We start from the raw sequence: 27,690 nt of genomic DNA, 5'->3' as shown, positions 1-27,690 counted from the left end.
CTGAACTTCAACATTCACTTACAAGCAATTTTTGTGCCAGGAAAAGAAAATATTCTAGCAGACATCCTAAGCAGAACTACCACGGATGCCCACGAATGGATGCTGCATCCGGACATCTTCAAAACCATTACAGGAAAATGGGGACTACCAGAAATAGACTTATTTGCATCCCCACACAATCAACAACTGAAGAAATTCTGCACGAGGACGTACCACCCACTTGCTTGGAAAGTGGACTCCCTATCTTTCAGTTGGAAAAACCTGACAGCATATGCATTCCCACCTCTTCCTTTGATGCACAAGGTGCTACTGAAGATCAAAGAAGACCGTCCAAGGATCATCCTGATAGCTCCAGACTGGCCAAGGCAACATTGGTACCCATTACTGAGGAGTATGTCTCGGGAACAAATATGGCCTCTGCCCCTAGTTCCCTTGCTGCTAACACAGAACAACTTCAAAACCCTGCATCCAAACCTGAAAACACTGCAGCTGGCTGCCTGGAACATTGCTTAAGAACAAATAACCCAGAATTATCTCAAAGGGTTAAAGACATTATCTTGGAGGCTCGCAGACCCTCAACAAGAAAAAATTATTCAGCAAAATGGAAAAGATATCTCATTTGGAGTACTGCAAAAGGAGAACATGTGTCACTGGTAAACATAGCTAACATCCTGGAATACTTGGCAGAGCTCTTCCACAATGGCCTGTCCTATTCTTCCATTAAGATTCATGCATCAGCTATTTCAGCAGAATACAACTTGGATCCTCCAGTCTTCTCACATCCTCTGCTCAGGCAGTTTCTGAGAGGAATTAAAAATGTAAAACCACCAAGAAAGCCACCATTGCCAGCATGGGACTTGAACTTTGTGCTAGAAAGGTTGACACTACCTCCTTTCAAGCCAGCAGCAACAGCAGAATTACAGTACTTATCATGGAAAACTGCTTTCCTGCTTGCAATCACTTCAGCACGAAGGGTTTCTGAACTACAGGCATTAATGGCAGTACAGCCCTTCCTGATTTTCCATCAAGATAGTGTGTCCATGAGAACTAATCCTACTTTTATGCCAAAGGTGGTCTCCAGGGTATCTTTGAACCAAGCTATCCACCTGCCTACATTCTTCCCCAACCCACAGAACAGGGGAGAAAGACTGTTGCATACCTTGGATGTACATAGACAATTACGCTACTACCTGGACAGGACCAAGAATAATAGAAAAACTGACCAGCTACTGGTAGCATATGCAACAGGAATGGAAGGAAAAGCAATTTCGAAACAGACAATCTCTAAGTGGATAGGACATTGCATTAGATTTTGTTACTCTTACCATGGAAAGAAAACTCCAGAAGACATCAGACCTCACTCTACAAGGGCTACAGCCACTACCACAGCCTTCTTACGAGGAGTGGCTACCAAAGACATTTTAGAGGCTGCTACTTGGAGCTCCGTGCATACATTTGCCAAGCATTATAATTTACCCTTATACTCCAGATCCCGAGCAGGTTTTGCCACTGCTGTTTTGCAAGGGATCTTAACTACACCATAATCTTATTACTCCTCCTCCCCCAGTTTGGCTATGGTATTCTACCCATTTGTAAGGACTGCAGATGCATCATTGAAGGACATAGTACAGTTTTGTACCTACCATAAATGTAGATGTCCGATAGGCATGCATCTGCAGTCGGGATTACCCTCCCTCCTTCCCCTCTGAGGTACTCCTAGGGTATTTACCCCTTTTTTAGCTAGCTGGGGGAATCTATTATGGTGTATTTGTTTGTATATATGTATATACATGTTTATTTTTATTTTGCTCTCTCTTATTTGGAAACTTTTGCAGTTATCCAAATTTGCCTTCCTAGAGGGCACCTGGCATCTGGGGCAAGAAACACTGAGGAAGATGGCATCGGCTGATACCTTTATACCCGAATAACTGCAGCTATGACGTCGGGTGAAGTGCGACATCAGCCGAGGCCAGACCCAGACTTTGGAATCCGGCCGACCGAAGGGCTGCCTGACGACAGGACAACCCATTTGTAAGGACTGCAGATGCATGCCTATCGGACATCTACATTTATGGTAGGTACAAAACTGTACTTTAGTGCGCCAGGGATATAAAAGATGCAGCCGACGCCATTTTCTTCAGTCTTTCTTGCCACGCGGTGCCCGAAGCAAAAGCAGTTCAAGTGCCGGTCGGCCGACCCCTGAGATTTTCAAAATTGAATTTCAGAACCGAAGTCTTCAATTAAGCTAAGTACCCTGTTTGGGAAACTTTTTCTTGCTCCAGACTGATGTCAGTAAAAGTTAACAATTGTATTTCTTGTGGGAAGCAAATACCTCATAAGGATTTTCACTCTTACTGTATTCCTTGCCTAGGCCCTGACCACGATGTTGCTAGTTGTCGGTTTTGTGCTAGATTCAACCAACGCACTATTAAGTGTCTGTTTGATTTTGCTTTACATTATTTTGGCCGAAGGTTTAACTACATAATGCCGTTGAAACAACCGACGACCAGAATTCATAAAAAACGCAAAGACAAAGAAAAGGACAGGCATCCGAGGTCCAAAACGGACGACGAAGCCTCTTCTAGGCCAGTCGCCGGTTCTCAGTGAGGTGCTTTCGCAGCCCCTGACACCCGCTAACTCAGAGCCACAGGCTGCCTCCGACTCCCACGTGGAGACAACTAGGCCTCTGGAAACTCAAGGTGTTGGGCCTATGGAAACTATTCCCTCAGATGGGTCCGGAGCCGCTGAGCAGGCATCGGCTTCTGAGGGTGTTTTCAGACCTACACAGCTTACCATCAAGTCTACTTCAGCAAAGGCAAAGTCTACAACACCACTAAAGACAAAGAAACAAGTACAGCATTCTCCTGGACAGTCATCCATGCCAAAGAAACTAAGATGACCGAGGACCTAATTACTTTGATCAGGGGTTCCCATCCCCCTCCTGATAAAAGGCCTAGGCAAGACACTGACTGACTCCTCTGACCAGGTTTCTATTTCCTCTGATTCCTCTTCAGAACAGGGATATTCTCTTCCTCCCTATGAGGACTCTGATGCTGAAGAATCTATCCCTTCAGCCTCTCCTCCTGAGGATTACTCTTTTGGGGAAACCTTGCACACCATGAGGGAGCATTTCCACTGGGAGAGCCAGGATTATTGAGAATCCAAGAAAAGGCTCCGAGACTTTCTTTTACTACCTCAGCACAGACCCCTTTCTTTTACTACCTCAGCACAGACCCCTTGCTATCCCCCCTGTACTAGATATTGTTGATGTTTTTTCTGAATCCAGTTTGTCTCCTGATTTTTTTTACCCCCTGCACCAGTCAAGCCAGATAGGTACTACAGGGTCCCAGACTCTCATAAATTTCTTTATAAAAACCCTGCTGCTGACCCAGAAACTATTTCTCAGGGTCCTAACAGGATCAAGGCTTCCACTGCAAAAAAACCTGTTCCCTCTGATAGGGATTCTAGAGCACTGGATAGATGGGGAAAAAGTTTACACTTCTGCTACTTTAGCTGTAAGGGCTTTAAACTGCCAGTTTCACATGCTTAAATATCAACAATACCTAATGTTTTTGCTAAAACGGAAAATGCTTACAAGCTCAGAATGTCCTGACAATAAGGAAATGCAGGATTTATTGCATGCAGCTGAACAAGTGGGAAAACGTACTCTGCAATGTGGTTTTGATTCATTAGAGGCTTCTTGCAGAGCCGCAGTTACAGGTTCTGTCATTCGAAGGCATGCTTGGTTAAAAGAACAAAGTTTACCTGATCATGTTAAAGCAAAATTATTGGATGCTCCATTACAGCATGATACTTTGTTTGGTGTTAAGGCAGAAGAAGTGTTAAAGAAAATGGAGGATAAAGCAAAATCAATGCAGACAGTAAAGGATTTCTTACAGGTTCAGCCACCTAGATTTAGCAGGAACTGGCCTTCTAAAAATTGGTCCTTTCCAGTGTCAGGCCACAAAGAGGCAGATACAGATGCCCAAGAGGCGGATCTCAGCCCCAAGGCCCATACAGACCTAAACAATGGGGTGCTTCAGCCCCCAAAGGCAGAGAAGATAAATCACAACCTTATAGGAAACAGTCCCAATGACTTCCCTCTACAAATGCCAAGCACTTACCTTTTGACAGCACCCTTAGGGGGAAAACTAGCACTTTTCTCACAAAATTGGCACATGATCACCCAGGACAAATGGGTACTGAATATTGTTTCTCAGGGTTACAGGTTCCACTTTCACACCCTACCAAGGTCAGAAGGTATGCCAGACCTGCCACAAAATCAATGGGCAGAGGCACAAAAACAAATTTCTGCTCTCATGGACATGAGAGCTATTTAAAAAGTACCACAGCAAGAACAGTGGCAATGATTTTACTCAAGACTTTTCTTGGTACCCAGAAAAGACAAAGCCTGGAGACCAATACTGGACCTGTCAATTCTAAACACTTTCCTGGATGTTCCAAAATTCAAAATGTTGACACTGCAGCAACTTCTACCCATGCTGGGCAAGAAGGCTTGGCTAGTTACTTTGGACCTCAAAGAGGCATACCTGCATGTCCCAATCAGACAATCTTGCAGAAGATACCTCAGATTTATAGCTGGCTCAATGTATTACCAATTTTCTGCACTGCCCTTTGGCTTCTCTACTGCACCCAGGGTCTTCACAAAATGCCTGGCACCAGTAATTGCATTTTGCAGACAAAAAGAAATTCAAATATATCCCTACTTGGACGACTGCCTTATTCAAGCAGAGAGCAAGGACATTCAACTAAAGCATCTGGTGTTTGTAAGAAGATTACTAATTTGCCTAGAGTACACAGTAAACAAAAAGAAATCAAAACTAGTGCCCTCTCAAGAGATAATATTCCTGGGTGCAAGCTTAAACACAACTGCCCAGATGGCTCATCTCACGCCAGACAAGCAAAGGCAACTGACTCGTTACTTTCAAATGATGGCAACAAAGACCCAGCTACCTGCAAGAAAAATTCTGCAGGCTTTGGGCTTCATGGCATCCTGCATCCTGCTAATTCCATATGCAAGACTGCATATGAGGAAGCTACAGTGGTATCTAAAAAGTGTTTGGACTCAACATTGCCACAGCCTGGAAACAATAATAACTCTTATTCCCTGCCTGCAACAGGAGTTTCGATGGTGGGCACTGACCTGTCACCACAACAAGGGACAGCCTTTCACTTTACCCACAGTCAGGCAGACACTAACAACAGATGCATCGGATTATGCCTGGGGAGCACACATGGCAGGAAAATGTATTCAGGGCACGTGGCCCGCGGGCCAAATGCATCTTCACATCAATCAAAAAGAGATGCTAGCTGTACAGAATGCCCTGACAGCCTTCAAGGATCTACTACATCCAGGACAACTACTACTAAAGACGGACAATACTACAGTTATGTGGTACATAAACAAGCAAGGGGGCACACATTCCTAACCCCTCTGCAGGCAGGCCATGACTTTGTGGAACACAGCACTGACCTATCAAGTACATCTGCAGGCACAATTCCTGCCAGGAAAGAAAAATACTCTGGCAGACGAACTAAGCAGAAACCTCATGGACCCTCATGAGTGGAAACTAAATCCACAGGTCTTCAACATAAGGGAATGGGGATGCCCAGACATAGATCTTTTTGCCTCCCCTCACAACTGCCAACTACAGAGATTCTGCACAAGGACTCATCACTCACAAGCATGGAAAGTGGATGCTCTGTTATTCAGCTGGAACACCCTAACAGTTTATGCTTTCCACTACTGCCTTTCCTTCCCAAGTTGCTCCTAAAAGTCAGACAAGAGAAGCCAAAAATGACTCTGATTGCCCCAGACTGGCCACGCCAGCACTGGTACCCAATTCTCAAGAGCTTGTCTCAAGGCCCAGCCTGGAATTTACCTCAAATTCCTCATCTTCTGACTCAGTAAAACAATCCGATCATGCACAGCCAACTCAGAACCTTAAATCTGGCTGCATGGCAGATAATATAGCCACTCAGAACACACCTCTCTGTAAAGCTGTTATGGATGTCATTTTGGAAGCCAGGAGGCCCAGCACCAGGAAATCATATGCAGAAAAATGGAAGAGATTCTGTGCTTGGAACCAGGCACAAGGACTTGAACCACTTGTTACAAATATTCCTCAGATTTTACAATACCTAACTGAGATGCTGGACAAAGGCCTATCCTTCTCATCAATTAAGATCCATGCCTCTGCCGTTTCAGCTCATTACAGTACGGAACCTCCTAGTTTCTCTCATCCACTGCTAAGACTACCTCAGTATGGCAAAAAACATAAGACCCCCAAGGAGAGCACCGATACTTACATGGGACCTCAACTTTGTCTTAGAAAAGCTCACACTGCCTCTTGAGCCAGCCAATACAGCTGATATAAAATTCTTATCATGGAAAACTGCTCTGCTCCTAGCAATAACTTCAGCAAGAAGAATCTCAGAGTTACAGGCATTAATGGCAGTGGAACCTTTTATCATTTTTCATCTGGACAGGGTTTCTCTAAGGACAAACCCAACATTTATGCCAAAGGGGTAGTATCCAGTGTGGCTCTTAACCAAACCATTCGTTTGCCAACATTTTACCCAAATCCCCAGAATAAACAGGAGAGACTTCAGCACTCTTTGGACATACACAGGCAGCTACGCTTCTACTTGGACAAAAAAGCTTTCAGAAAAACCGAGCAACTGCTGGTAGCATATGCTGCAGGATCACAAGGAAAGGCTATCTCAAAGCAGACTATTTCAAAATGGATAGGAAACTTTATTTGTTTCTGCTATGCACAGCATGGCAAGTCAGTGCCTAAGAATATTAGGCCACATTCTACTAGGGCAGCAGCCACTTCAGCCTTTCTCAGAGGAGTACCAACCAAGGAAATTTTGGAGGCTGCACCTTGGAGTTCAGTGCACACTTTTAACAAGCATTATCACTTGCTCCTTTACTCTAAATCCAGAGCAGGCTTTGCCACTGCAGTTCTGCAGGGCCTCATAGCCACTCCTAATCCTATTTAGACCCAGCCGCCCTACCTCTGCTTTGGGATTCAACCCAAGTGTAATGACGGCAAAAGTGAAACACGATGAACATAGTACGGTTGTATACCTACCATAAATGTAGATGTTAGAGTGTATTCACTGTTGCAGTCCAGGTTACCCACCCTCCATCCCCCTTTCTTTGCTGGGACTTATCTATATTTCTCTATCCTATACAACCCTATACAACCTATGTGGTGTATTTGCTTGTAGGTGAAGGTATTGTTTTTATTTTACTGCATGTTTTTATAAGCAGTATGTATTGCCTACCTTCTTCTGGGCACCTGACATCTGGGGCAAGAAAAACTGAAGAAAATGGCGTCGGCTGCATCTTATATACCCCTGACATACTGACGTCAGGGAAGAGGCAACAGCAACAGACACCGGACCAGGACTTTGAAATTCCGGCCGACTGTGGGTAGCCTGCCAGCAGGATAACTCAAGTGTAATGACTGTAACCGTGAATACACTCGAACATCTACATTTATGGTAGGTACACAACTGTACTATACTCTGCACAAGAGGAAACACAGAAATTGGAAAGAAGTTATGGCAGTGCAAAAAGGATTACTAGCCTTCAAAGAAAAATGGACACCAGAGTTATGTTAGTGCAAAGAGACATTACCACAGTCATGTGGTACATAGGCAGGGAGGCATGCATTCCTACCCACTGTGCTATCTAGCATGCAAGTCTGGGAGATTGCATACTGTAGGGCTACACCTCATGGCATGATATCTGCCAGCAGAACAAAATACTCTAGCAGACCACCTCAGCAGAAACTTGACAGACCCCAATGGATGGCATTTGCATCAGGGAAGTATTTCTCAACATAAGTCGGAAATGCGGTGTCCCACAGATGGATATTTTTGCAAGCGAAGACAGTGCACACCTAAAGAAATTCTGTTCCAGGACAAGGCAGACATCTGTATGGAGAACATATACCTTCTCCTTCCCATAGAATCACCTCCTCATTTATGCCTCCCCCCTCCCCATACCCCTTCTGCCTTGCGTACATCTAAAGATAAAGGAAGAGGGTCCAATGGTTATACTGATGGCACCAGACTGGCCCAGACAGCAGTGGTGTCCTCTTCTCCTTGAGCTCACCAATCAGAAACCTTCGCTGTTACTACAGATGGGTAGACCCCACCACCACCTCCACCCAGACAAGGGGAAGATTGTGCATCCTAAACTTCAGACGCTGTCTTTCAGCCTGGATATTTCCACAGCACCCTACCCCAACATCAACTTAAGTCAGCAAGTTCAAAACATTCTGAGAGAGTCTAGAAGGCCTAGCACTAGAACTATTCAGCCAAATGGAAAAGATTTTCAATTTGGTGCCAGAAGTACCACCTTGAACCAAATCTGGCTAACTTTGCAACCATTGTGGAGCACATGGCTAGTCTGGTGAATAAAGCCCCGTCTTATTCATCTGTTAAGATAGCTGCATCTACCATCTCTGCTCACATCCCTATTATTCCTCCAATTTTTTTCACACCCCCTGCTGAAGCAATTTCTTAGGGGTGTCATTCACATTAGACCTTCCAGGAGGAAACCCACCCCTCCATGGGACTTTAGCTATGTTCTGGAAAAATTGACTTTGCCTCCTTTTGAGCCTGCAGCTAATGCTTCAGTAAAGTTTCTTGTTTGGAAAACTGCCCAGCTACTGGCTATCACTTCAGCCAGGAGAATATTAGAGTTGTAGTCCTTATGACAGTGGAACCTTTCATTATCTTCCATGAAGACAGGGTTTCCCTCAGAGCTAATCCTTCCGTCATGCCTAAGGTGATCTCGATTGTGTCTCTAAATCAGGCCATTCATCTACCTACCTTCTTCCCCAACCCTCAGAACAGAGGGGAAAGAATACTTCACTCTCTGGATGTGCACAGAATGCTACCCTCCTACCTAGACAGGACAAAATTATACCAGCTGTTTATAACCTTCACCCCTAGCTCTGAAGGAAAGCCAGCTTCTAAACGACTGTTTCCAAGTTGATATCCCACTGCATTTCTTTCTGTTAGACATCATGGCAGAAGGCCCTATGAATTGATTAGGTCACACTCTACTAGGCCACAGCTACTTCTGCAGCTTTCCTTAAGGCGGTCCCCACTAAAGGCATTTTGGAGGCAGCCAGCCTGGTCTTCTGTGCATACCTTCACAAGGCTCTACCACCTGTCAGCCTTTTCTAAGTCCAGAGCAGGATTTATATCTGCAGTCCTGCAAGGGATCCTCTCCTCTCCATGATCTCCTTCCACTCTCTGTTAAGCTTTGGGAGTCATCCCAACAGTCAGGACTGCAACAGTCTAGTACAAATAACATAGTACAGTTACACTTACCATCAATGTAGATGTTAGTGTGTATTCACTGTTGCAGTCTTCTTTTTCTCCCTGCTACCCCCTCAGCCTACTACATAGGCTACAAATTCAGTTCAAATAGCCATGAGGATACTTCCCCAGAATACCCTGGTTTAGGTCCCCCTACTTTGGTTCACCTGTGGCCCACCTTGGGCTCCTCCAAGAAGGGGTCAGGAAAATATTGAAGTGATGACAGACTGGCTCCCTGTATACCTCAGCATACTGATGACGGTGGGGGTGTTTGCCAGCCTGGGAGGCAAAAAGAGTTTTCTCTGGTAGTCGGGCTGGCCAAGGACTTTCACGGCAAGAAATCCCAACAGTCAGGACTGCAACAGCGAATATACTCTTAACATCTACTTTTGTGGCAAGTGTACACAACTGTATTTTCTTGAACTGTTTGTAGTTAAGCTGTAATCTGGGCTTTCTGATGAGTATAATATTTTGTTGATCTGGAAAGGTCATGAGATCCTGTTTTCATTTATCGTGCTGAAAAAAGTTCTTTCTTCAGATCATTTTCTGTGCTTAGTAACATTGCAATATGCATCAAATGGTAGAAAGTTAAGTTCACTGTATTTTCTTGTGTCTGTTTTAGGATCGTATAATTGATGCTGGTCCTAAAGGAAATTACTCGCGTTTCATGAACCACAGCTGCCAGCCCAACTCTGAGACTCAAAAATGGACAGTCAATGGGGACACACGTGTTGGTCTCTTTGCGGTTTGTGATATCCCAGCAGGTAACTTTAGAGACAGTAATTGTCTGATCTGCTATTTTAATTAATGAGTACAGAAACATGAATTGTAGTGCATGATTGTTACTGTGGTCTGTCATTTTCTTTCCCCACTACACTCCCCATCTTTGGCCAATTGACAGTGACATTATTCTCAACTTCTGCAGTTGCCCCATCCTTGCCTTAACCTTCATTTTCCCCTGGGAGTAGCTTGTATATTTGCAAGTGCATTTGTTTTTTGAAGTTTGCAGGTCTTACTGTGAATTATTACATAGTGATGCCTTATTGACATTGTACTTTTTGTTTGTTTCTCTATCTCACAGTAGTAATTGTAAATCCTGTATCAGGAAGCAAGCGCTTTCCATTGTTGTTGTTGTTATTTTGGCATATTAGCATATGTTACAGAAATAGTGCTAAGCTTAAATTGCCATTATTGCCAGCTGTTGTTGTTAAAGCTTATCTTAAAAATTTCAGTACAATAACTACAACTCTTTACAGTGGATGTTGTAGAATCAGTTTTTCTTTGATCTTTCCATAGCCAGTATCTCCTTTTTGTACACAGGGAAAGCGTGAAAGATTAAATTTTCAGACAAGCCTGTGTTCAACTATCAACACTGGCACTGAAGATCCAGACCAGGCAGCAGAGGGTGGGAGTGAGCAGCCAAAAGCTGAGACTGCTTGAGATCTGATTGTTCCATTATGTTTGACTCTCTCCTGGTTCCCATCACAAATGAGCCCTTGTCTTGTGCATGTGATTGGTTACTTTGGCTTTTTCTGTCCTTAAGAATATCTGAACACACTGCAAAGTCCCAGTTGAAGCTGTTGCAGTCAGATACTTATAAGCTGTCACTTGGACAAAGTGCAGACGTTAACCCAACTTCCCTAAAACAGGATAATTTGCATACAGTCTGCAGTATGATGATTACAGCATAGGCCATACCACAGCAGTCTTAAAGCAGAAAGTATTGGCTCTCATGGTAGTAACTGTTCATCTAGTTATGTTTGCAAATTTCCAGTGGACTGTTAATTGATTCCGTGTGTCAGGTTATTAGATCATCCAAGACTCCAAGGTGTGCTGCAGCTAAAGTGTATTGTAGAGAGAGGATGTCGCACACACACGCACACAATTCATCTTTCTTTCTGTCTTTCTCACTGTCAATGCATCTGTCTCAAGTATTTGAGTGTTGTCGATAGGAACTAGTGAAGGAAAGTGTGGGGGTAGTGGCTTAGCTCAAGATATTTAAGTATTTGATGTAATGCGAATGTAATAGTATGTTTCATTTTAATAATCACTGTTTACAAATCAAAATGTCATTCTATAAGACTTTTGCAAAATGTTTTACATATCCCCACTTATATTTTAACATAAAGCATATTCAGACACGTTTGCTTGTAATTCAAGTTTACATCAACATTCAATTAATTGGGTGGTGTTAGTGACTTTATCAATTCTGTCAGTGGTTAAAAAAAAAAAGTTCTGTGACCACAGAGGTGTAAATTTTCCAAAATTGTACATACAAAGTATTTTCTATTGATTTCAGAAATAACTTGTAATGTCCATTCTGAAAGATGAAATTCCAGTATGTGTATTCCCTTTGCATTCCATAATGTTTATAAATCAGATAACTGATTTAATTTCTGTACTTTTATAAATGATTTGACTCGCATAATCTAGAAACTTAAATTGTTAGTGGTAGTATTACTCATGCTTTAAGTTTTTTGTTTCTTGCTTAATTTTGTTGGCTATGAAAACTTTGTAATTTCTTGAATACCCAATCACCTTGATGTAAAAATTTTCAGAAATCAAATTATTTCTCTTTAAGCTTTTTGTGTTAAACAGTTATACCATCTTGGGATGTTCTTCAAACTATTTTATATTTCTGTTGACTGTCAGAACTCTTGTAATACAATAGAGAAGAAAATTTCCTGCCAGTTATAGTGAGCTTGTTTGATCATAAATATCTTGATGAAGCAGGGGGATGCTCAAGAAACGAGGAGAGACTGAGATTGTGGATACAGATCCTGAAGGAGAACAACCATTCAGAATATTATAGTCATAAAGTAGTCGAAAGTTTTCTAAAAGCTAAGACAACATGGGGATGGAGATGGGAGTTTTTGCCCATGGGGTGACTGCAATTAGAGGTACAGAGAATAGGCTAGAGAGAGATGGAGTTTACTGGAGAAAACTGGCAAAGGAGCTAAGGTATTGCTAGTAAATAATTAGATTGGGAAAGGTAATAGAATAGGAAGAGGCCACAAATTCATTTGGACTCCAGGCTAGAAATTTGCCTTCCCCATCAAGGATTGATATCAGAATATAGGCAAACAGAAAGAAATAGGGTGATCATAAGTGAAAGACCAGCACTGGCAGAGTTCTAATAGAATTTAGAACAGAAGCTGCTGTTAAGGAGAAAATTAGTAGGGCATATACAATATTGCACGAGAACTATAGGAATCAACCAGAAGAAGTTGGAAAGGATTGGGAAGAGAGATTGGAAAAGCAATTCACAATGAAGCAACAGGAGGATATATGTATGGCTTCCAAATATGCAGCAAAGTTACTTGGAAGTATGGGCATAGGTATTTTATACCCCAAGCAGGCTCCAAAGTATTTTTCCTCAGATTGCAAATGTTGGAGGTGTGTTGAATGGAGAGGAAAGAGGCAATTGGGAACACATTTTTTGCGAGAGTAATGAGTTGGCAGGCTTTAAAAATTCCCTGCAGAATACTGTAACAGAAATACTTTGTGATTAAATTGGTGTAACTAAGGAAATGAACTTTTGAGCTATGCTATAGACTCAAAAATGCCTAGACTTTGCAAGGCCTTACTACGTTTAATTCAGGTGGCTGCCAAAAAAGCAGTTACTAGAAAATGAAAATCCAAGTCTAAACCAACTGTAGTAGTAGTAGTGAATATAGTAGTAGCAGAGATAAAAGAACGGGAAGTGGGATCTTTAGAAAAGGATAGGAGTAAATTACATAAAAATGGGAATTGTGGGAATAATGCATGCAGAATAATGTTTTGAGGAGAAATGAAGTTTAAGAGAAGGCGGCAATTGAGTGAGCTTTGTATTGTTTGACAATGACTGGATAGATTATAAGTGATATATAACGTTTGCAACTAAAAATGTCATTATGGTTTGTTTTCATTTATATAAATGTATGATTGTCTGTGATAAGTGCTAATTTAATAAAAAATGTTTCCTTAAAAATATGTTGGTTATGTAGTACAAGACATAGCTTATTAAAAGATAAATCCAAAATATTTTATTAGTTTCAAACAGAAATGCATGCAGTGTTTTCCACTTGGCTATATTACTGATGTTCTCCGGTTTCACTGTTGCAGTCATTACACTTGGGTTATCCTGCTGGCAGGCTACCCCCAGTCAGCCTGAATTCCAAAGTCTAGGCCCGGCGTCGGTTGCTGTCACCTCTTCCTTGACGTCAGTGCACCAGAGGTATAAAAGATGCAGCCGACGCCATTTTCTTTAGTCTCTCTTGCCGTGCGGTGCCCGAAGCAGAAGCAGTTCGCAAGTGCCGGTCGGCCGACTCCTGAGATTTTCGTGTTCGAAAGTCAGATCTGAAGTCTTCATTAAAAGCTAAGTACCCTGTTGGGGAAAACTTTTTTCTTGCTCTTGACTGATGTCAGAAAAAGTTAATTGTATTTCTTGTGGGAAGCAAATACCTCATAAGGATTTTCATTCTTACTGTATTCCTTGCCTAGGCCCTGACCACGACGTTGCTTGTCGATTTTGTGCTAGATTTAACCAGCGCACTATAAAGCGCCGGTACGATTTTGCTTTTCACTGTTTTGGCAGAAATTTTAATTACACGATGCCGTCAGATAGCCAACCGACTACTGCAATTCACAAGAAATGCAAAGAAAAAGAAAAGGACAGGCATCCAAGGTCTAAAACCGATGACGAGCCTTCTTCTAAGCCAGTCGCTGATTCTCAGGTGCTTTTGCAACCCCTGACGCCCACTACTTTGGACCCGCAGGCCGCTACAGACTCACACGTGGAGTCGCCTAGGCCGCTGGAAACTCAAGGTATTGGACCTTCGGAAACTATTCCCTCAGATGGGTCCGAAGCCGCTGAGCAGGCATCTGCTTCTGAGGGTGTTTTCACACTTACTCATTTGTACATTAAAGCGACTCCAGTTACAAAGGCAAAGACTAAAGCATCTTTAAAGACAAAGAAACAAGTACAACAGCCTCATGGTCAGGCCTCCATGCCCAAAAAACAGATGCTCAAAATGGCAGAAGACTGATAAGAGGCCTAGGCAAGAGACAGAATACAAATCTTCAGATAAGGTTTCCATTTCTTCAGATTCCTGTTCTGATCAGGAATACTCTCTTCCTCCCTATGAGGATTCTGATACTGAAGAATCTATCCCTTCAGCCTCTCCTCCTGAGGATTACTCTTTTGGGGAAACCTTGCATACCATGAGGGAACATTTCCACTGGGGGAGCCAAGATTATTCTGAATCTAAGAAAAGGCTCAGGGACTTTCTTTTACCCCCACAACACAGGCCTCTAGCTATTCCACCTGTGTTAGACATTGTAGAGGATGTATTTTCAGAGTCCATTCTGACCCCTGACTCCTTGCCTCCAGCTCCTGTTAAGCCGGACAGGGTGCCTGACTCTCATAAATTCCTTTTCAAGAACCCTGCTGCTGACCCAGAAACTATTTCTCAGGGTCCCAAAGGGGTCAAGGCATCCACTGCAAAAAACCCTACCCCCTCCGACAGGGATTCTAGGGCATTAGACAGATGGGGAAAGAAGATTTACACCTCTGCTACCTTGGCTATAAGGGCTTTAAATTGTCAATTTCATATGCTCAAATATCAGCAATATATTATGTCACTGCTTAAACAGAAAATGTTCATAAATTCTGAAGGTGCAGAAAACAAGGAAATGCAGGATTTATTGCATGCAGCTGAGCAACTTGGAAAGCATACTTTGCAATGTGGTTTTGATTCTTTGGAGGCCTCCTGTAGGGCCGCTGTCACGGGTTCTGTCATTAGGAGGCATGCTTGGTTAAAGGAGCAAAATTAGATGCTCCATTACAGCATGATACTTTGTTTGGTGTTAAAGCAGAAGAGGTGTTAAAGAAAATGGAGGACAAAGCTAAGTCTATGCAAACAGTCAAGGATTTCTTACAAGTACAACCTCCAAGATTTAGCAGGCAGTGGCCTACAAAGAATTGGTCCTTTCCAGTGTCAGACAGACCACAAAGGGGCAGATACAGACGCCCAAGAGGCAGATCCCAGCCCCAAGGTTCATACAGGTCTCAACAATGGGGTGCTTCTACCTCCAAAAGTGGAGAGGACAAATCACACCCTTACAGGAAACAGTCCCAATGACTTCCCCCTGCCTACGCCAAGCACTTATCTTCTGGCAGTGCCTTTAGGGGGAAAACTAGCACTTCTTTCTCAAAATTGGCACATAACCCAGGACAAATGGGTCTTAGACATAGTGTCACAGGGATACAAGTTTCACTTTCATACCCTGCCAAGGGCAAACGGTTGGCCAGACCTACCAAAAAACCAATGGGCAGAGACACAAAAACAAGTCTCATCCCGCATGGACAAGAGGGCCATTCAACAAGTACCAGAACAAGAGCAGGGACAAGGATTTTATTCAAGACTGTTCTTGGTACCCGGAAAGGACAAAGCCTGGAGACCAATACTGGACCTATCTATTCTAAATACGTATCTGGATATACCAAAATTAAAAATGTTGACCTTACAGCAGCTTCTGCCCATGCTGGGCAAGAATGCTTGGCTTGTGACTTTAGACCTAAAAGAGGCATACCCGCATGTCCCAATCAGACAAACATGCAGAAGATACCTCAGATTCAAAGCTGGCTCAATGCACTATCAATTCTCTTCACTGCCCTTTGGCTTATCTACTGCGCCCAGGGTCTTCACAAAGTCCCTGGCGCACCAGTAATTGCATTCTGCAGACAGAGGAATATAAATATATCCTTACTTGGAAGACTGCCTCATTCAAGCAGAGAACAAGGACATTCTACTACAGCATCTGGCTTTTGTAAAAAAGATTACTACCATGCCTAGGGTACACAGTCAACGAACAAAAATCAAAACTAGTACCCTCTCAGGATAATAATATTCCTGGGTACAAGCTTAAATACAACTGCCCAGATGGCTTATCTCATGCCAGACAAAGGCAACTGACTACCTACTTCAGACTGTTGGCAACAAAGGCCCAGTTATCTGCAAGAAAAATTTTGCAGGCTTTGGGCTTCATGGCATCCTGCATTCTACTAATTCCATATGCAAGACTGCATATGAGGAAACTTCAGTGGTACCTAAAAAGTGTTTGGACTCAGCATTGCCACAGCTTGGAAACAATAATTACTCTCATTCCCTGCCTGCAACAGGAGTTTCGATGGGCGAAGGCCTGTCACCAGAACAAGGGACAGCCATTCACCTTACCCCCAGCCAGGCAGACATTGACAACGGATGCATCAGATTATGCCTGGGGGGGGGGGGGCACATGGCAAGAAGATGTATTCAAGGCCCATGGTCCGCCAGCCAAATGCATCTAAATATCATTAAAAAAGATATGCTAGCTGTTCAGAATGCCATGACAGCCCTCAAGGACCTACTTCATCCGGGGCAACTACTGATAGACAATACCACAGTCATGTGGTATATAAACAAGCAGGGAGGCACTCATTCTTGCCCCCTCTGCTGACTAGCCATGACTTTGTGGGACACAGCATTGACTTACCAAGTACATCTGCAGGCACAATTCCTGCCAGGAAAGATAAATACTCTGGCAGGCGAACTAAGTAGAAACCTCATGGATCCCCACGAGTGGAAGTTGGATCCACAAGACTTCAACATAACAAGGGAATGGGGATGCCCAGACATAGACCTATTTGCCTCTAATCACAACTGCCAAATAAAGAGATTCTGCACAAGGACTTATCACAGACAAGCATGGAAAGTGGATGCCCTATCTTTCAGCTGGAAAAACTTAACAGTATATGCCTTTCCTCCACTGCCTCTCCTCCCCAAGGTACTCCTAAAGGTCAGACACGAGAAGCCAAAAATTATACTGATTGCCCCAGACTGGCCTCGCCAGTACTGGTATCCAATCCTAAGGAACTTGTCTCAATGCCCAGCTTGGACCTTACCTCAAATACCTCGCCTACTGTCCCAACAAAACAATCAGATCCTGCACAGCCAACTCAAGACCTTAAATCTGGCAGCATGGCTGATAATGTAGTCATACAAAACACACCTCTCACTAAAGCGGTGATGGATGTCATTTTGGAGGCCAGGAGGCCTAGTACTAAAAAATCTTATGTTGGAAAATGGAAGAGATTCTGTGCCTGGAACCAGGCACAAGGAATTGACGCAGGGAGTACCAAATATTCCTCAGATTTTGCAATACTTAACTGAGATGCTGGACAAAGGCCTATCCTTTTCATCAATTAAAATTCATGCCTCTGCTATTTCGGCTCATTACAATACAGAGCCACCAATCATTTCTCATCCTTTGTTAAGGAAATACCTCAGAGGAGCCAAAAACCTAAGGCCTCCAAAGAGATCACCAATACCGGCATGGGACCTCAGTTATGTTTTGGAAAAACTCACTCTGCCCCCTTTTGAGCCAGCCACTACAGATGATATAAAGTTTTTATCTTGGAAAACAGCTCTGCTCCTAGCAATAACCTCTGCAAGATGAGTCTCAGAGCTACAGGCACTCATGGCTGTGGAACCTTTTATCATTTTTTATCCAGACAGGGTTTCTCTGAGGACAAACCCGACATTTATGCCTAAGGTAGTGTCCAGTGTGGCCCTTAACCAAACTATTCATCTGCCTACTTTTTATCCAAACACACAGAATAAGGGGGAGATAATTCTGCATTCTTTGGACACACAGCTAAACTTCTACTTGAACAGAACCAAAGCTTTCAGAAAGATTGAGCAACTACTAGTGGCATATGCTGCTGGATCACAAGGAAAGGATATTTCCAAGCAGAAAAGTTCAAAGTGGATAGGCCACTGCATTCATTTCTGCTATTCACAGCATGGCAAGCTAGTGTCTAAGGGCATTAGGCCACATTCTACCAGAGCAGCAGCCACTTCAGCAGCCTTCCTTAGGGGAGTACCAACCAAAGACATTTTAGAGGCTGTTACCTGGAGTTCAGTGCACACCTTTACAAAGCGCTATCATTTACCACTCTACTCTAAATCCAGGGCAGGCTTTGCCACTGCAGTTCTGCAGGGCCTCATAGCCGCTCCTAATGCTATTTAGCTCCAGCCTCCCATCCATAGCTTTGGGATTCAACCCAAGTGTAATGACTGCAACAGTGAAACACGAGGAACATGGTGCAGTTGTGTACACTTACCATAAATGTAGATGTTAGAGTGTATTCACTGTTGCAGTCCAGGTTACCCACCCACCATCCCCCATCTCTTCACTGGAACTTACCTACACTTCTCTAATCTATACAACCTATGTGGTGTATTTGCTTGTAGATGAAGGTATTATATATTTTGGTGCATACATGTTTTATTGGCATATTTTTAGCCTACCCTTTTGGGGGGCACCTGACATCTGGAGCAAAAAAACTAAAGAAAATGGCGTCTGCTGCATCTTTTATACCCCTGGCGCACTGACGTCAGGGAAGAGGCGACAGCAACCGACGCAGGACCTAGACTTTGGAATGCAGGCCGACCTGAGGGTAGCCTGCTAGCAGGATAACCCAAGTGTAATGACTGCAACAGTGAATACACTCAAACATCTACATTTATGGTAAGTGTACACAACTGTACTTTACCCAGTGTATGATTATCATAAAAGGGCTACCAGTGAATACTTTTAATATATAATTTAGCTTGATAACACCCACTCTTTCCCAAGTTCTAATGTGATGGTCATAAGCAAGTGTAAGACTATTTGAATACCAGAGGAACAGCTGAATAGTGATGGTCATAAGCAAGTGTATTTTTAATGTGTTAAAATTTCTAGGACAAGTTTTTAGTATCTTAAGCTGTTTCACCAGTCTGATAAATGTCAAGCATTTTCCCTCTTCTCAAGAGTTTTTGTGGTATAGTCATCAAACCTGATTATATTCATGACCTATTCTTAAAGTGGACTTTAAACCAACTGAACTCAAAATCAGTGCTTTATTTAAAAAAGGATAATTAACAGCAGTAGACCTTGGTAGAGAAGAGTCTGTTGAAAGGGGTTTGCCTATTGGTCAGTTCGCTCCCTCTCTCTACCTAGCATAATATCCTTGTAGGTTTAAAAATTGTGGGGTCCGGGATGAAAAGAAGCTAAATTGTCATAATCTTCATTTTTTAGGTAGACTAAAAAACCTTTACACCAGTTCTCTCTTTTCAAGATCTTCAATCGTAAGAACCATGTATTTTGTTTTGAAAGGAACTCTACAGTTTCTTAAGGCCAGGCTACCTGCCGTCGGCCAGAATTCCAAAGTCTAGGTCCGGCGTCTGCTGCTGTCGCCTCTTCCCTGATGTTAGTGCGCCAGGGGTATAAAAGATGCAGCTGATTCCATTTTCTTCAGTCTTTCTTGCCGCGCGGTGCCCAAAGCAAAAGCAATTTGCAAGTGACGGTCGGCCAACTCCTGAGATTTGCAAATCCGAATTTCAGAACCAAAGTCTTCATTAAAGCCAAGTACCCTGTTGGGAAAACTTTTTTCTTGCCCCAGACCGATGTCAGAAAAAGTTAATTGTATTTCTTGTGGGAAGCAAATACCTCATAAGGATTTTCACTCTTACTGTATTCCTTGCCTAGGCCCTGATCACAACGTTGCTAGCTGTCGCTTTTGTGCTAGATTTAACCAACGCACTATCATGCGTTGGTTCGATTTTGCATTTCATTACTTTGGCCGAAGATTTAATTATATAATGCCGTTGGGCCAGCCAACAACCAGAGTTTACAAAAAACGCAAGGACAAGGAAAAGGATAGGCATCCGAGGTCCAAACCCGACTACGAGGCCTCTGCTAGGCCAGTCACCGGTTCTCAGTGAGGTGCTTACGCAGCCCCTGGCGCCCGCTACCACAGAGCCACAGGCCACTTCCGACTCCCACGTGGAGCCGACTGGGCCTCTGGATACTCAAGGTACTGGACACTCGGAAATCATTCCCTCAGATGGGTCCAAGCCGCTGAGCAGGCATCGGCTTCTGAGGGTGTCTTCAGACCTACACAACTATATATTAAGCCATCTCCAGCTTCAAAGACTAAAGCAGCTCTAAAGACAAAGAAACAAGGACAGCATTCTCCTACTCAGACTTCCATGCCTAAAAAACAGATGCTCAAAATGGCCGAAGATCTAATTACTTTGATCAGGGGTTCCCATCCCCCTCCTGATAAGAGGCCTAGGCAAGAGACAGAGTATGATTCTTCTGATCAGGTTTCTATTTCCTCTAATTCCTCTTCTGAACAGGATTACTCCATGCTTCCCTATGAGGATTCTGATGCTGAAGAAATCCATTCCTTCAGCCTGTCCTCCTGAGGATTATTCTTTTGGGGAAACCCTGCATACGATGAGGGAGCATTTCCACTGGGAGAGCCAAGATTATTCTGAATCTAAGAAAAGGCTCAGAGACTTTCTGCTACTTTCTCAGCACAGACCCCTTGCTATTCCACCTGTTCTAGACATTGTAGATGTATTTTCCGAGTCCGGCCTGTCCCCTGACTCTCTACCCCCTGCATTTGCTAAGCCAGACAGATAGTACAGGGTCCCGGATTCTCATAAATTCCTATACAAAAACTCCGCTGCCGACCCAGAAACCATATCTCAGGGTCCCAAAGGGGTTAAAGCTTCCACTGCAAAAAACCCTGTCCCCTCTGATAAGGATTCTAGGGCTCTAGACAGATGGGGGATAAAAGTCTGCACTTCTGCTACCCTGGCTGTAAGAGCTTTAAATTGTCAGTTTCATATGCTTAAATATCAGCAATATTTAATGTCACTGCTGAAACAAATTGTTGACAAATACTGAATGTTCAGAGAACAAGGAATTGCAGGATTTATTGCATGCAGCTGAACAAGTGGGAAAGCATACTTTGCAATGTGGTTATGATTCACTGGAGGCCTCTTGCCGGACTGCAGTTACAGGTTCTGTGATTAGAAGGCATGCTTGGTTAAAGGAACAGAATCTGCCTGATCATGTTAAAGCAAAATTATTAGATGCACCATTACAGCATGACACTTTGGTACTAAAGCAGAAGAGGTGTTGGAAAAAAAATGGAAGATAAAGCAAAATCCATGCAGACAGTTAAGGATTTCTTACAGGTACAATGACCCAGGTTTAGCAGCAACCGGCCTTCTAAAAATTGGTCCTTTCCAGTGTCAGACAGACCACAAAGAGGCAGATAGAGGCGTCCCAGAGGCAGATCTCAGCCCCAAGGCTCATACAGGCCTAAACAATGGGGTGCTCCTACCTCCAAAAGCGGAGAAGACAAATCGCAACCTTACAGGAAACAGTCCCAATGACTTTCCTCTACCATAACCAAGCACTTTTCTTTTGGCATCCCCCTTAGGGGGAAAACTAGCACTTTTTCCATCAAATTGGCAAATGGTTACCCAAGACAAATGGGTCCTGAACATAGTGTCCCAAGGCTACAGGTTCCATTTTCACACTCTACCAAGGTCAAAAGGTATGCCAGACCTGCCACACAATCAATGGGCAGAAGCACAAAAACAAATTACAGCCCTCATGAACATGAGGGCCATTCAGCAAGTACCACAACAAGAGCAGGGGAAGGATTTTACTCCAGACTTTTCCTAGTACCCAGAACGGACAAAACGTGGAGACCGATACTGGACCTGTCCATTTTAAATACGTTTCTGGAAGCTCAAAAATACAAGATGTTGACTCTACAGCAGCTACTGCCTATGCTGGGCAAGAAGGCTTGGCTCGTAACTTTGGACCTAAAAGAGGCATAGCTGCATGTCCCAATCAGACAATCTTGCAGAAGATACCTCAGATTCATAGCTGGCTCAATGCATTACCAATTCTCTGCACTGCCCTTTGGCTTATCTACTGCGCCCAGGGTCTTCACAAAATTCCTGGCACCAGTAATTGCGTTTTGCAGACAAAAAGGAATTCAAATATATCCCTACTTGGACGACTGCCTAATTCAAGCAGAGAAGAAAGACATTCTAAAGCATCTGGCGTTTGTAAAAAGATTACTAATTGGCCTAGGGTACACAGTAAATGAAAAGAAATTAAAGCTAGTGCCCTCTCAAGAGATAATATTCCTGGGTGCAAGCTTAAATACAACTGCCCAGATGGCTTATCTCACGCCAGACAAACAAAAGCAACGGACTACTTACTTCAAGAAATTGGCAACAAAAACCCACTTATCTGCAAGGAAAATCCTGCAGGCCTTGGGTTTCATGGCATCCTGCATTCTACTAATTCCGTATGCCAGACTGCATATGAGGAAACTACAATGGTATCTAAAAAGTGTTTGGACTCAGCATTGCCACAGCTTGGAGACAGTAATTGCACTCATTCCCTGCCTGCAACAGGAGTTTCGATGGTGGGCAGAAGCCTGTCACCACAACAAGGGTCTGCCATTCAGTTTACCCACAGCCAGACAGACACTGACAACGGATGCATCAGATTATGCCTGGGGGGCCCATATGGCAGGAAAATGTATTCAGGGCACATGGCCTGCAAACCAGATGCATCTTCACATCAATCAAAAAGAGATGCTAGCTGTACAAAGTGCCCTGACAGCTTTCAAGGACCTGCTTCATCCAGGACATTTACTGATAGACAGACAACACTACGGTCATGTGGTACATAAACAAGCAGGGAGGTACACATTCCTACCCCCTCTGCAGACAAGCAATGACCTTATGGGACACAACACTGGCTTTTCAAGTTCACTTGCAAGCACAATTCCTGCTTGGAAAATCAAATACTCTGGCAGACGAACTTAGCAGAAACCTCATGGATCCCCACAAATGGAAACTGGATCCACAAATCTTCAGCATGATAAGGAAATGCTAATGCCCAGATGTAGATCTATGTGCCTCCCCTCACAACTGCCAATTACAGAGATTTTGCACAAGGATTTATCACAAGCAAGCATGGAAAGTGGACGCCCTATCCTTCAGCTGGAAAAATCTAACAGTTTATGCTTTTCCCCCACTGCATCTCCTTCCCAGGGTACTCCTAAAGGTCAGACAAGAGAAGCCAAAAATGATACTGATTGCACCAGACTTGGCCACGCCAGCACTGGTACCCAATCCTAAAGAGCTTGTCAAAAGATCCAGCATGGATATTGCCTCAGACTTCTCACTTGCTGACCCAACAAAACAATCCGATCCTGCACAGCCATCTCAGGACCTTAAATCTGGCAGCATGGCTGATAATGTAGCCATTCAGAACACTCCTCTTTCAAAAGCTGTTATGGATATTATCTTGGAGGTCAGGAGGCCCAGTACAAGAAAATCTTATGCAGAAAAATGGAAGAGATTCTGTACTTGGAACCAGGAACAAGGCATTGACACGGGTGTACCAAATATCCCTCAGATTTTACAATACCTAACTGAGATGCTGAACAAAGGCCTATATTAAGTTGTCTATCTCGCCTTCATTCTTGCTGATTGGGTTCGGAGCCGATCCTCTGCTCTGACTCGGCCATCTTCTAAAGCTCGTGAGCTATTTACTGGCTCGAGGCCTCCCCATAACCCACAATGCCTGGCGCTAGATCCCCAGATCTCATTTGCCGCTTCTGCTACGAGGTTGCTTTTACTAGCTCAGGTCGTATTTTTGTATTTTGATAGGTTTTATATATTTTTTCCATAGCCAGGCTTCCGGACATTTCTCAATCGGTGTGTGAAATCATCTTATCTTCGCACAAATCTACCACCAGAAAAACTTATGCTAGTAAGTGGAAATGTTTCTCTTGCTGGGAAGAGTCTAAAAACATAGATCCCTTTTCAGCCCCGGTCCACCACGTTTTAGATTTCTTAGCGGAACTTTTTCAGGCTGGGTCCTCTTCTGCTACCATTAGAGTTCAGTTAGCCGCAATTTCAAATTTTCATACATGCCTATCTGAAACTAGTATAATGTCCCATAAACTTTGCAAAGCTTTTCTCAAAGGGACTACTTTGCTCAGGCCACCAGAAAGAGATCCTCCGCCTCCGTGGGATCTTAATTTGATCTTAGCTTCACTAATATTGCCCCCCTTTGAACCCGCAGCTTCATGTTTCTTAAAGTTTCTTTCCTGGAAACCCCTCTTTCTTGTGGCAATTACCTCATCCAGAAGAGTTTCCGAACTCCAGGCTCTTTGTGTTAGCCCTCCATATTTAGTTTTCCATAATGGCAGAGTTTCGCTCAGGACCAATTCCTCCTTTCTTCCTAATGTACCTATTGAGAGTAATCTGAATCAGTCCATTGATCTTCCGGTCTTCTTCCCAAATTATTCCAACAAAGCTGAACATAAATTACATCAGTTGGATGTTCATAGACAATTACGTTTCTACTTGCATAGGACTAAACAAATTAGAAAATCAGATCAGCTCTTCCTGTCCTATGCTGAAGGTAAACAAGATCTACCAGTGTCTAAAGTAACTCTGTCTAGGTGGTTGACTTCTATTATTACTTTGATTTATCAATTGAGGAACAAGTAGCTCCCTGCTAAACCAAAAGGCCACTCTACTAGGGCTTTAGCTACTTCTGCAGCTTTTCAGGCAAGATTACCAATGGAAGCCATTTGTGCGGCAGCTACATGGGCCACTCCCCATATATTTATTTCTTCTTATAAGCTGGATGTGGCCTCTAGGAGCAGAGCTGATTTTGGTTCCACTGTGCTGAAGAGTCTGTTCCGATGAGCCACCCAGGACTGAGGTGCTAGGGACGCTGTCCCAACCAGCAAGAATGAAGGCGAGATAGACAACTTAACATTAAGAAGTTATGTACCTACCATAACGTTCCATGTTAGTTGTCTTCTTCTCGCCTTCTTTCTTGCGTCCCACCCTCCGTCCCCCTATCCTAATAGACCGAGAAGAGTTGCCTTCTGAGTTTCTTGTAGCTGGCTCGGTCTTATCTGGTTAGTTCCCTCAACCTTTTAGCTCTGTAGCTAAACATATGCTGTTAGGACAGGTGTCCCTATATTTGTCTGTAGTTAGGTCTACCAAACGAGATCTGGGGCTCTAGCGCCAGGCATTGTGGGATATCCCCAGGCCTCGAGCCAGTAAATAGCTTTCAAGCTTTAGAAGATGGCTGAGTCGGAGCCGAGGATCAGCTCTGAACCCAACCAGCAAGAAAGAAGGCGAGAAGATGACAACTAACATGGAACGTCATGGTAGGTACATAACTTCTCATTCTTTCTCATCAGTTAAGATTCATGCCTCTGCCATTTCAGCCCATTACAATACGGAACCACCTATCTATTCTCATCCTTTAATAAGGCAGTACTTCAGAGGGGCCAAAAACATTAGGCCTCCAAGGAGAGCACCAATTCTGGCCTGGGACCTCAATTATGTTTTGGAAAAACTCACACTGCCTCCTTTCGAGCCAGCATCAACAGCAGAAATAAAATTCTTATCCTGGAAAACAGCTCTGCTCCTAGCAATAACCTCTGCAAGGCGAGTCTCAGAGTTACAAGCACTCATGGCTGTGGAACCTTGCATCATTTTTCATCCAGACAGGATTTCTCTGAGGACAAACCCTACATTTATGCCTAAGGTGGTGTCCAGTGTGGCCCTCAACCAAATCATTCATTTTGCCTACCTTTTATCCAAATCCACAGAACAAGGGTGAGAAAATTCTGCATTCTTTGGACATACACAGGCAGTTACGCTTCTACTTGGACAGAACTAAAGCTTTCGGAAAGACTGAGCAACTTTTAGTGTCATATGCTGCAGGATCACAAGGAAAGGCTATCTCAAAACAGACTATTTCTAAATGGATAGGCCATTGCATCCATTTCTGCTATTTTCAACATGGCAAATCAGTGCCTAAGGGCATTGGGGTCTCATTCCACCAAAGCAGCAGCCTTCCTCAGAGGAGTACCAACCAAAGATATCTTAGAGGCTGCAACTTGGAGTTCAGTGCACACCTTCACAAAGCACTACCACTTACCTCTTTACTCTAAGTCCAGAGCAGGTTTTGCCACTGCAGTTCTGCAGGGCCTCATAGCCTGTCCCATCCTCAGCTTTGGGATTCAACCCAAGAGTAATGACTGCAACAGTGAAACACGATGAACATAGTACAGTTGTGTACCTACCGTAAATGTAGATGTTCGAGTGTATTCACTGTTGCAGTCCAGGTTACCCACCCACCACCCCCCTTTTTCTTTGCTGGGGTTTATCTGCACTTCTCTATCCTATACAACCTATTTGGTGTATTTGCTTGTAGATGAAGGAAATGTTATTTTTTGTGCATGCATTTTTATTGGAGTATTTTTTTCAGCCTACCAGTTTGGGGGCACCTGACATCTGGGGCAAGAAAAACTGAAGAAAATGGCGTTGGCTGCATCTTTTAATACCCCTGGTGGACTGACGTCAGGAAAGAGGCGACAGCAATCAACGCCGGACCTAGACTTTGAAATTCTGGCCGACGGCGGGTAGCCTGCCAGCGGATAACCCAAGAGTAATGACTGCAACAGTGAATACACTCTAACATCTACATTTATGGTTGGTACACAACTGTACTTTCTCTTCCTTTAGTCTTCCATCAAGAACTGTTAAAGCAAATTCTGTGCCTTGTTGGAGTATTTTGTGTATCTTAAGTTTCAGGAGTTCAGTTTGTATAACGTTGCTGTCTTGCAAATTTTCTAGTTTTATTGAAGAATGTCAGTTTTTAGTAAGATTTCTTGAAGTCAACATTTATTGGACATCTTTTCTTGGGGAATTGTCAGTGTATGAAGCTTTTTAAGGAAATAATTTTCTTCCTCATCTTCCCTGGCATTCAAAGAAAGAAAATTCGGACAGGAAAATTGCTGATTTTTTTCAATATTTTTTTATCCTTAAAAAGCAATAAAATGACTATAGATGTTGAAATTCTGAGTAAAATTTCCCTTTTCTGTATATTTGTACTGCTAATAGCAGACCTCTTCATAGTTGCTGCTACATGTCAGCCATCTTGGAATCGGTCTCCACCAAGTATTTTCCCGGTTAGGGGTCGCCACAGTGGAACTCCAGTCCGCTAATGATTGGCAGTGGATTTTTACGGGGCCAAGGTGCCAGCCCGACACCCAACCTTCAAAGAAGGCACGCCCATTCATGCACGCACCTACCTGCATGTCTTTTAAACGTCACTTTTGAAATTTGAAAAAAATCTCTGGAGCGTTTGTCTCTGGGCCTCCGCTGAAAATTGGCTTTGTTCCAAGTTGGACTTTCTCAGTAAGCAAATGTTAAATAAAATAAAAATAAATTTGGCTGCTTTTGGGAAGTCTGCTCTTTAGGACTAAGCCACCTAAATTCTGGTCCAAAATTCTCCAATTTCTTCCATCTCACTTGTACTACTTGGGGATCAGCCCAGTCAAGGGCTCATCAGGTAGGATGCTTAATAGAAGCTATAACTGATGCATTCTTTCCC

The 27,690-nt window shown here is 43.4% G+C and overlaps 1 protein-coding gene across 1 annotated transcript in view; it reads left to right on the top strand.

Annotated features, from left to right (window-relative positions):
* NSD2 (nuclear receptor binding SET domain protein 2) overlaps positions 1–27,690 on the top strand; it is a 2,565,963-nt gene that overhangs the window by 2,422,386 nt on the left and 115,887 nt on the right. Inside the window, exon 21 of the mRNA XM_044062294.1 lies at positions 9,989–10,130. Coding sequence (XP_043918229.1) covers positions 9,989–10,130 — 142 coding nt within the window. The remainder of the gene's footprint in view (positions 1–9,988; positions 10,131–27,690) is intronic.

This window comes from Protopterus annectens, chromosome 2.part1 (genome assembly GCF_019279795.1).
Source record: "Protopterus annectens isolate FY-2018-M chromosome 2.part1, PAN1.0, whole genome shotgun sequence".
Classification (NCBI taxonomy): domain Eukaryota; kingdom Metazoa; phylum Chordata; order Ceratodontiformes; family Protopteridae; genus Protopterus; species Protopterus annectens.
Note: the sequence above shows the minus strand (reverse complement) of the source record. Positions and strands in the feature narration are given on the sequence as shown.